At 40.0% G+C, this 11094-nt stretch overlaps 1 protein-coding gene across 1 annotated transcript; it reads left to right on the top strand.

The window, feature by feature from the left end:
* The first annotated feature begins 504 nt into the window (after nt 1–504).
* Nucleotides 505–7382, top strand: LOC133913354 (alpha-1,4 glucan phosphorylase L isozyme, chloroplastic/amyloplastic-like). Its single transcript, XM_062356485.1, has 15 exons — nt 505–729; nt 1479–1711; nt 1804–1905; nt 2149–2325; nt 2463–2738; nt 3196–3467; nt 3588–3705; nt 3798–4259; nt 4369–4521; nt 4634–4762; nt 4966–5202; nt 5431–5507; nt 5738–5924; nt 6053–6253; nt 6910–7382. Exons 1-15 carry the CDS (start codon nt 552–554, stop codon nt 7024–7026), a joined length of 2919 nt encoding a protein of 972 aa, XP_062212469.1. The 5' UTR covers nt 505–551; the 3' UTR covers nt 7027–7382.
* The last annotated feature ends 3712 nt before the right edge of the window (nt 7383–11094 follow it).

Here is an 11094-nt window from a genome sequence, read left to right as displayed (position 1 = left end):
ATATCCATATCTACCAGAGATTAAACTCATGTTTGTTTCTTATCAAGCGAAAAAAATTAGTGATAGACGACATACTTATCGATAGTGAGATGTTTATAATAATTTCATAAATATTTAAGTTTTGTATTTTTTTAATTTTTAGGGAGCGTGTGAGTATAAGTACGTAGTAATATGAGTGTGTATATGTGTCTGCGTGATATTAAAAACAAAGATGTAAAAAAAAGGAACTTTTCGGAAAACAAACTCCAGAGAAAAGAGGAGCCATTTCCACTTTACAGCCGTTCAAAAATAGGACAAATTTCGTTAGAAAAACGGGACAATTCGCAGCCGTCGAAATGTGGCAGAAGGATACAAACTGATCCCAGCGGCACATGAACCACGCGCCCCACCGTGCACTGACGTGGGCCCATCGACCAGTGTCACAATACGTGCCCTGGCCACCATTGCACGGACACTTGCACCGGCACGGCACGGAGAGAGATATTTTAAGCAAGGGCCTCTTGAATTCCTCCTCGCGAACTCATCACATCGAACGCATCACGCACGCAGCAATGGCGACCGCCTCGCCGCCGCTGCAGCTCGCCACCGCCTTCCGCCCTCTCGCCGCCGGCGGGGGCGGCGCCGGTGGCGGGGTCGTGCCGGGGAGGGGGCGAGGGCGGCAGCGGAGGGTCGCGGCGCGGAGCGTGGCGAGCGATCGGGACGTGCGGGGCCCCGTCTCGCCCGAGGAAGGTACGCGGCTGCCTCTCCCAACTGATTCTGATGTCTCGGGTGCTGGTTGGAGGCAATGCGGTTCGAATTGCTGCTGAAGCGATGTTGGTGTGTGATCCTTGTGCGGGGCGGTGCGTGCGGCTGTGCGCTGTGTGCCGTGTGTTCCGGAACCGCGGTGAACTGATGGTGCGGGTGGGTTGACTTGGTTAGTGATTGCTTTGTGTGCGAGCATTGCTAGGTTATCTGCAGTTCGTAGGGTCTTTGGAGGACTTCAAAATTCGCGAATACACCGAAAAATATGTTTACGGAATTCACTGGAACTGGGGCTGTTCCGAAGGTCCTGCATTGAACGAGTGGACGCTGTGTGCAGACTTGCAAATTTATTTGTATGTTTGACGATGCAATATTCGCCATCGTACCTAGGAGAGTTGTATCCATATATTAAACCTTTATTTATCGAAGGTGTTTGAAACACTGACGCAATTCCAAGATCAATAAATTAGGCCACAGAAAAAGATCAACCAACTAAGGCAGAAAATTCTGTAACAATCACCAATTGTTGTGGCTGTGTTCTTGCCCTTAAAACTAAACTATTTCTATTATACTTGTTGCAGAAAATGAAATGATATATGTGGCATATGCAGAGCGCTTTGCAAGAATTTATACTCTTGTGCAAATGCGTTTATGCATTTATTTTAATTTTGAATGTAAATACCTACCATGTAGGTTAAGTTTTCAGATCCTAGTTTTTTTTTTGTCTTGCAATACAGGGCTTCCAAGTGTGCTAAATTCCATCGACTCGTCTGCCATTGCATCAAACATCAAGCACCATGCAGAGTTCACACCCTTGTTCTCTCCAGAGCACTTTTCTCCCCTAAAGGCTTACCATGCAACTGCTAAAAGTGTTCGTGATGCACTGCTAATAAATTGGAACACGACATATGATTATCACAACAAAATGAACGTAAAGCAAGCATATTACCTGTCCATGGAATTTTTACAGGTGCCACCACCTGCTTTCTTTAACTTCATTATTTATCTTTTGTTAATTGCATCATGATGTGATTTGATCATTTTTCTTTGTTTATAATGTAGGGAAGAGCTCTCACAAATGCTATTGGCAACCTAGAGCTAACCGGAAAATATGCAGAAGCACTAAAACAGCTTGGACAAAACCTAGAGGATGTTGCTAGCCAGGTAAGGAGTTTATTTAAGAGAGTTGGTTTGTAGTCCATATCAAAGCTTTGCCATGAATTTTCATTATTTCAAACACCAAAATTTCACATTTGATTATCAATTCCCATCTTCTATCATCTACCTTGTGTTTTTCATCTAGCTTTCGCGACAAGTCACCCTATGACAATTAAAGTTTATTGATGCCTAGAATGTTCTGCATTTAAAATCTTAAGATTTGGAAATGTTGTAATTGCAATGAAACAGGAACCAGATGCAGCCCTTGGCAATGGTGGTCTAGGCCGTTTGGCTTCGTGTTTTTTGGATTCTTTGGCAACCCTAAATTACCCAGCATGGGGATATGGACTTCGTTATAAATATGGCCTCTTTAAGCAGATCATAACAAAGGATGGTCAGGAGGAGGTTGCTGAGAATTGGCTAGAGGTATTGGCTTGCCTTTTTTTTTATGTTTGATTTCGGGAATGTTGATTATGTTGGTATTTTGGTTGGAATGGGTAACTATTTAGCGATCTGCCTGTTAGCTTCTTATGCCCTTGATGACTGCATATTATATCTTCCAGATGGGATATCCTTGGGAGATTGTAAGAAATGATGTCTCCTATCCTGTGAAATTCTATGGTAAAGTGGTTGAAGGCACTGATGGGAGGAAGCACTGGATTGGAGGAGAAAAAATCAAGGCTGTGGCGCATGATGTCCCTATTCCTGGCTACAAGACTAGAACTACTAATAATCTTCGTCTTTGGTCAACAACAGTACCATCAAAAGATTTTGACTTGGGAGCTTTTAATGATGGAGATTATACCAAGGCCTATGAAGCTCATCTAAATGCTGAAAAGGTTTATTTTGCATAAAATTTCCTTTTGAGTAATTAACTCAGCAGATTAATATTTGGAAGGATTAAAATGTCTAGTTACATCCATAACATCTTGATTTTGGGTTAACAATTGTTTAGCATGTCATTTGTTTTACTTCTTGGTTCACTTCCTTAATTAAAGCATAAACTACGCATCTGCATGTATTGCTCATCTGCATAAATCCAAAAGGGCTGACAAGATATGGTTCCCAATTCTCATACTCCATAACCTGTGACTTGTGTTATTGTGTGTCTTTTGTCTTTTGTATTGTTCTAGGGTTAGTAGACTTGTCCTCACATCTTCGGTAAAATTTTGTTATATTGTTAGGTTATAATTCATTATGTTATGTCGTGCTAATAATGTTCAACTTCTGATGACTTTGGATAGGAGTTATTGCTCCTAACTTATGTTTGATTTACTGGTTCTCTCGTCATGCCAGATATGCCACATATTGTATCCAGGGGATGAATCACCAGAGGGTAAAGTTCTCCGCTTGAAGCAACAGTATACATTATGCTCAGCTTCACTACAGGATATTATTGCTCGTTTTGAGAGTAGAGCTGGTGATACTCTCAACTGGGACGACTTCCCCTCCAAAGTTGCAGTACAGATGAATGACACTCATCCAACTCTATGCATTCCCGAGTTAATGAGAATACTGATTGATTTTAAGGGTTTGAGCTGGAACGAGGCATGGAGTATTACAGAAAGGTAGTTGCCTTACAAAATCATCTAATCATGATAGTAATACAGACACCAGTCCAAATTAACTTATTTTATTTCCTCATCCGTCTTCTATTCAGTTGGTGCTAATATCCTAATCATTTCCAGAACCGTGGCATACACTAACCATACAGTGCTTCCTGAAGCTCTGGAGAAGTGGAGCTTGGACATAATGCAGAAACTTCTACCTCGACATGTTGAGATCATAGAAACAATTGATGAGGAGGTATTTAGATATGTAGAAAATGCTTATGCCATTTATTTCTTACTCTTTAAGCTGACTTACACTTATTTGTCTCTATCCTTGGTTTGAAACAGCTGATAAACAACATTGTCTCAAAATATGGAACCACAGATACTTCATTATTAAAAACGAAGCTGAAAGAAATGAGGATTTTAGACAATGTTGACCTTCCAGCTTCTATTGCCAAACTATTTGTTAAACCTAAAGAGAAAAAGGAATCTCCTGCTAAATCAAAGCAGAAATTACTTGTTAAATCTTTGGAGACTTTTGCTGAGGTTGAGGAGAAAACTGAGTTGAAAGAAGCAGAAGCAGAAGCTCTATCTGAGACGATGGAGGAAAAGGTTGAATCTGAAGAAGTTGAAGCAGAAGAAGAGGATTCTGAGGACGAGTTAGATCCATTTGTAAAATCTGATCCTAAGTTACCAAGAGTTGTTCGAATGGCAAACCTCTGTGTTGTCGGTGGACATTCTGTGAATGGTGTCGCAGAAATTCACAGTGAAATTGTGAAACAAGATGTGTTCAACAGCTTTTACGAGGTATTTACATGAGGTTTTGAAATCTTCGCCCCCCCCCCCCTGCTGTTCTCATTTATTTGGACATATGCTATTCATCTTCTGCTCATTTTTTTGTGTGTTTCTTCGACAGATGTGGCCAACTAAGTTCCAGAATAAAACAAATGGAGTGACTCCCAGGCGTTGGATCCGGTTTTGTAATCCTGAATTAAGTACGATAATTTCAAAGTGGATAGGGTCTGATGACTGGGTTCTTAACACTGGCAAACTTATAGAACTGAAGAAGGTACTTCTGGTAGTCTATTTGTTCAATCATTCCGTAGTTAACTTTCTTACTTTTTAAGTTTCCTTGCTACCTATGCTTTATTTTATATTAATATCAGTTCATCCTGTAACAGTTTGCTGATAATGAAGATCTGCAGTCAGAGTGGCGTGCTGCCAAAAGGGCTAATAAGATGAAGGTCGTCTCCCTTATAAGAGAGAAGACGGGATATATTGTCAGTCCAGATGCAATGTTTGATGTGCAGGTATATTTTTCTAACAGAAAACATCAGGGCACCCGTACGGACTGGTGGTAAAGCACATAGTTGTAGTGGTTGAAGTCATTGGTTGAAGCCTGATATTTCAATTTAAGAAATTAACTAATTCCTACAAGGTATTCTCAATTTATTATCATAAACATATTTCATTTGTTGGTTGACTTTAGTTTACTATCATCTACATTTCTTAGGTGAAAAGGATACATGAATATAAACGGCAGTTGCTAAATATCCTTGGAATTGTCTACCGCTACAAGAAGATGAAAGAAATGAGTGCAAAAGAAAGAATAAATACCTTTGTTCCAAGGGTATGCATATTTGGTGGGAAAGCATTTGCCACATATATACAGGCAAAAAGGATCGTTAAGTTTATTACGGATGTTGCAGCTACTGTAAACCATGATCCAGACATTGGAGATTTGTTGAAGGTAATTTTGTCTCTTTTTAATACCATTTGCCATTTTTTTATTTCCGTCTGCTATCAATGGCAATATGACTTTGGCTAATTGCCTCACTGCTAGCAAAAAGTAACAACTGTTATTATGCGGATGCTTGTAAAGCTGATAAATTGAATAACCACACTATTTCAATCAGACAACTGATGACCATATTGTTGACTATTAAATAATCCGAGGATTTTGGGTTGTTTTTTCCAGGTTGTATTTGTTCCGGATTATAATGTTAGTATTGCCGAGATGCTCATTCCTGCCAGTGAATTGTCCCAGCATATCAGGTAATAATCTGGCTACTTCTTACACTCTGCAAACAGACACACAAGACCATTACCAAAATTGGTTGAGGTGGAAGTTTTCATGTGCCTTTTCATTTATTATGCCTATTCCGTTGGGGATAGCACCATTCAGAAATCCTGCCACAATTTTGAGTTTCAATAGAATATCTGCATTGCATAACACTCATTTATTTAGAATATCTGCATTGCCTAAACTCATATTATCCATTCAGTACTGCTGGAATGGAAGCTAGTGGTACAAGCAACATGAAGTTTGCAATGAATGGCTGCATTCTTATTGGAACTTTGGATGGTGCGAATGTGGAAATCAGAGAGGAGGTTGGAGAGGAAAACTTTTTCCTTTTCGGTGCAGAGGCACATGAAATTGCTGGTTTGCGGAAAGAGAGAGCTCAGGGAAAGGTATTGTCTTTGTTCTTATATTGATGCCTTCTGTCAAGCTAGTAAAGATCTCTCCCTGTAACTATGTGAGGTCCACATAGTGCAGCTCAAGCAAATTCATAATCTCACCATTTTCTTTCCACTTGTAGTTTGTACCTGACCCAAGATTTGAAGAGGTTAAGGAATTTGTCCGCAGTGGTGTTTTTGGGACTTACAACTATGATGAATTGATGGGTTCTTTGGAAGGAAATGAAGGTTATGGACGTGCAGATTATTTTCTTGTTGGCAAGGATTTTCCCAGTTACATTGAATGCCAGGAAAAGGTTGATGAAGCGTACCGAGATCAGAAAGTAAGTTTTCTAACTGGCGCTGTTTATTTTCTTGGTTCCCTGCACACGCTGATTATGCAAACTTCTCATATTATGATGGTTTATATGTAGTGTTTCATTATAGCATGACCTAATTAAATCGTAGTAGCATTTTTAATTTCGAAATTGTCGTATATTGATATGTTGGAATTGCAATGTGTGCTGTCAGAGAATACTGCTGCAACTTATGTTCTATTGATAAACCTGCCCCGCTCGTAGAGCAAGCTTTCATGAACCTAGCGAGTGCATTGCTTCAGAGATGTGTTTGTATACATTCCAGAAATAGCTTTATAAGTCGATAAAACAATTAGAGGTAACTAAGATGCTGAATGTCTCATGTTAGTAACTGCCTAACTGGTGTACCTTTGGATTCTGCAAGTTTCTCTGGAAAAAATATAAAAGGCAATAGTCTGTCAGGTTTCTCCTTCCTGCATTTGTTTTTCTTGCTTGGCAATGTTTCCAAAAATTTATCTGATCATCAGATTCTACACATTTTTCTTCGATATTTAGGGTGCCTCCACGCTGTTTGGCACATTATGCTATTTCAACTGCAGTAAACCTTGGCTTTATGTCATTGCGTATCCGGGGATATTAAGTATCATTTATTTCAACTCATGTATTCATACTCCTACCTGCAGTTATGGACAAGGATTTCTATCCTCAACACAGCTGGCTCATCCAAATTCAGCAGCGACCGAACAATTCATGAGTACGCCAAGGATATCTGGGATATCAGCCCTGTCATCCTGCCCTAGATAGACCGACATCAGCGGTTTTTGCCTGCATTTCTGGCAAACCTTCAGAGTCAACGTGCAAGGTGCCACAACATTGGCTTCATCTCCTCGGTAGGAAGGGCTGCTCGCCTCAGTTTTGTGTAGACAAACGCAGGCAAGCTCAGGCATGGATAAATGGTGGGACGATGCAGGATGGTTCATCTATTGTAACATTGGCGATTGGCCAGTACCCTACCTAGCTTGAAGCTGATTTTGCTGTGTATATCCCCTTAATAATGTTGAGGCAGAAAGACCAGACCATCATTGGGTCATTCCTGATCTGGTGATGCGTGATTCCATTGCCACATGGAGCTAGCTTCCTGCTGAGGTTCCCTCTATTCTAATGGTATTTTTCGTAGCGAAAAGTGTAGGAAAGACTGGAAAGTACAAGTGACGTTAGTGCTAGGGTGACTTCTCCAGATTCTCCACCATTCAAGGGGAGGTCGGTGGGATCGTGGTGTCATGGTGTGTGATATTTTTATCATGTCAGACCACGATCTCTAAGGTGGCAAGAAAGGGATATACCGGAGTGATTAGATAGGATCGAGGATAGAATTGACTTGACTTAAATATCTGGTTCATTAGAGCAGAAAAGATATGGAGAAGCGGTAAAGACGATAGCTATGGTCGTCGTGGATTTGGACCCCCGACCGGATCTACCGAGAACCATATCGTTGCGATTTTATTGTTTCTTTGTTAGTCAATGCTTCGAAAGTAGTTGTGAAAGTTACTTACACGTTGAAGATTATGTCTATATCTTAAATGACAAGTAAATCTGACCATAGGTAATACATATTATATGCATGGGGAATATTGCTCTTGACACTGAGCCGCCACATGGAAACATTTACCTCATGAAACCGAGGAACGAAGATCTAAATGTTCCATTCTCACTCGTAAATGGTATGACTGTCGGTGTGCAATACTATAAGGGTTAAATTTGAAAAGAATTTAACTAGTCAAGGTAAGAAGTCGCTATAAGAAGAAAAAAAAACCATCGAGTGCTACACTCATCAAGGCTCAAATCTGGACGCCCAACGTCCCTCTTACATTGATAATTTTTATGATAAAAGAAATCGTGGGTTCCGTGTAGCGGCAAGTTAGGATACAAAAGATTCATGCCACGACCAAGATGCATTCTGTTTGTGTTCCAAAACACCTCAAACGGACTCCCCTACCAAGCCTCGCTATAGACAAGATCGACCGATCTTTGATTCTTTGTCATTCTCTTGTGGAGGCCCGATTAAGGGTGCTTCCGAACCTTTTCGTTTTCTAGTACTCCCTCCGATTTCATATATGTTGTCGCTAGAGTATTCTACAAGATGGTTAAAAATTTCTATCGTTGGAGAGTTTGGTAGTCAGTTTTGAACGAGATTACCCCTGTTGTAGTTAATGGTGCCATATTTCCAAAGCCGTCGTTCCATGCGTATTGATTACTGGACAATGAGATGCTTCGGGGCGCTTGAGCTCTGCATGCACCCCGACATGCTTCATACTACTCCTGGGGAGCGGACGAGCGGCCATTAGCATCTACACTGCCTGGGGAGCGGACGAGCGGAGTATTAGACGAGGGCAGCGGAGAGCATGGAGAAATTGGGCAGCGAAAACGGTGTCTACTGGTGTACATATAGCGCAGTAGCAACGAATTGTTTAGCGGTAAAACTAGCGGGAACACGATTTATGTCACTCAGACTCAAAAAATCTTCCATTATGTTAGTGCTTGAATTTAGAATTAATTTTGTTTGAGCTGTTTCATGCATGCCTAATGAACATGTGAGGGAAAAAAATGTTCCATGCCTAAATGCTAGCGACACTTACTCTTGCCAAATAGTTCCATACATATCAGATCGAATTGTTCCATGCATACCAGTACATTTTTCATAAGAAAAGAGCTGCAATGTCCTCTCTTAGCAAATTATTCAGCGAGCTGAGGCATAGCCTCGCCTACCAACCATGACTCGCAACTGATATGCAAAGGAAGGTGCACCTGTCTTTCTAGGTCCCTTTCTTCATATGTGGAATCTTGAAGTTATTTCCTCCTCCTACTTCATAACAAGTTGGAATGTCAAGAAAATTCTATTGGACTTCTTTGTTGAGAACTCTTGGAAGACCCATAGCATGTGAATAAGGTTAGCTCCATGTATTATGCCATGGGTATAAATAAACAAAAGTAAAAAGATCACACCTCTTGAATAATTGGAACAAGATCTACTACTGTTTTTGCGATCTTATACTAAATAGATTGGATAGCACGAAAAAACTGCAAATCTAAGATATTAAAAATTGGTGAATTTGTCGATTGGTAGATGAGCCGAATATCAAATTCATCTAGTTTAGTAGATTCACAAAATAATGGATCATCAGGTTGAAGATGAGATGGAGCATTGTCTTGCTGAATATAGATAGGCTTGTTGACATCTTCACATGGCCATTTTGCTTGAATAGCAGGCAAGACCTTATCGATCATGAAAGTTCTAATGACTTCCTCCGTAATAGATGTGATAGGATTCATTTATATTGTCCTAGCCGGCTGGTTAGCACTGCTTCTTTTGGCAGGTTCATAAGTAAAAAGCACCCAATCTTTCCATCAAAAGTGCAATTTCTATTGGCATCAAACTTTGGACGAGCAACATCACATAAGAACATGGTTTTAGGGATGTTGTTCTTGCTTTTACATGTACGTGTGGGCTAATCTTCATCTGCAATCGCATAATATCTCTCGGACTTCCTCGTAAGATTGAACCATTTTTCATCAATATAAACAACATCAGATAGGCCCTTAAGCATTGGACTACTCGACATCTACCTTGATCAAGCATGAATACACACCATTGTAGCCTAGTTTTCTTGTTTGCATATATTAAGTATGGCTTTATATTGTTCGAATGACGCCTAATGGCACCTTCCCGTTTTAGTTGCAGCAGCTTATATTTACTCACATGTTATCGAGCACTTACATCTGCTAGCGTTGTTCGATCATTCCACATAGTGCAGTTAAATCTACTTCAACTCTCTTACGACTGGTGTTGCACCTTCTATTAGAAACATCAAACATAATGCCTTGATTAAGATAACTTTTAACTTGCTTCCAAATACATTGAACAGATCGAATGTGAACTCTAAATAGTTCAGCAACATCCTTGGTCACAAGACGCTTTAGTTTTCCATTTGTGCTTCTTGCTAACAAAGCTTGAAATATTTCTTTCCGTATTGCATTTGGCACATCTTTCTTGTCTTAAAAAGTATTAGTGTTTTGTTTCAGATAAGGAACAATGGCTATCGACAAAGGCAAGAGAGTACTAGGATAGAATAGAATACTAGTAGCATTTTCTAAGGGTGGTTCCAAGTTCAAATCAATCCCACCTTCCGAAGTAGTATCATCTACAGTGCTAAAAGCATGTGTATTTAAGTTGAATAGAATTGTTGCACGACAAAAAATATTGTACTAATCTAAAATTAACAAAGAAAAGAAGAGAGATACCATTTACATCTTCTATGGGTGGTTCCAAGTTCAAATCAATCCCATCTACAATAACACAAGCATGTGTATTTAGATTGAAAAGAATTGTTGCACGGCAAAAAGAAAAGAAAAGAAGAGAGTTACTATTAGCTTCTTCTAGCAGTGGAACAAAGTTCAAATCATTCCCTTCTAAAGCATTGTCATTATCATCTATAGTGGCAAGAATGTGTAGGTTCACGTAAAAAAATCGGTACATGGCAAAAAAAAAAAGACATTATACTACCTCAAATCAACAAAGGAACAAGAAACATACCGTACTCTATCTCATCAAAAGAATCTTCTTGTAGCTCCATGTTCAAATCCATCTCTATTCAGTCTTGTTTGCTCTAAGATCTACCATGGCTGGCGTATAAATACTGAATGCATGGCAGCGTCTAGTAAACATGCGTGGCAAAGCAAGCGTGGCAAAAAAAAAAAAAAAAAAGGAAAGCGCGGCAGCGTCTACCGTGGCGCTGAATGTGCACGGCAAGTCTAGCAAAACACGTGCGGCAAAAAAAGAAGAAGAATGCATTCCGTGACGCTTCAGCGAA

This window comes from Phragmites australis, chromosome 3, assembly GCF_958298935.1.
Source record: "Phragmites australis chromosome 3, lpPhrAust1.1, whole genome shotgun sequence".
NCBI classification, from domain to species: domain Eukaryota; kingdom Viridiplantae; phylum Streptophyta; class Magnoliopsida; order Poales; family Poaceae; genus Phragmites; species Phragmites australis.
This window is presented reverse-complemented; position numbering and strand designations above follow the sequence as displayed.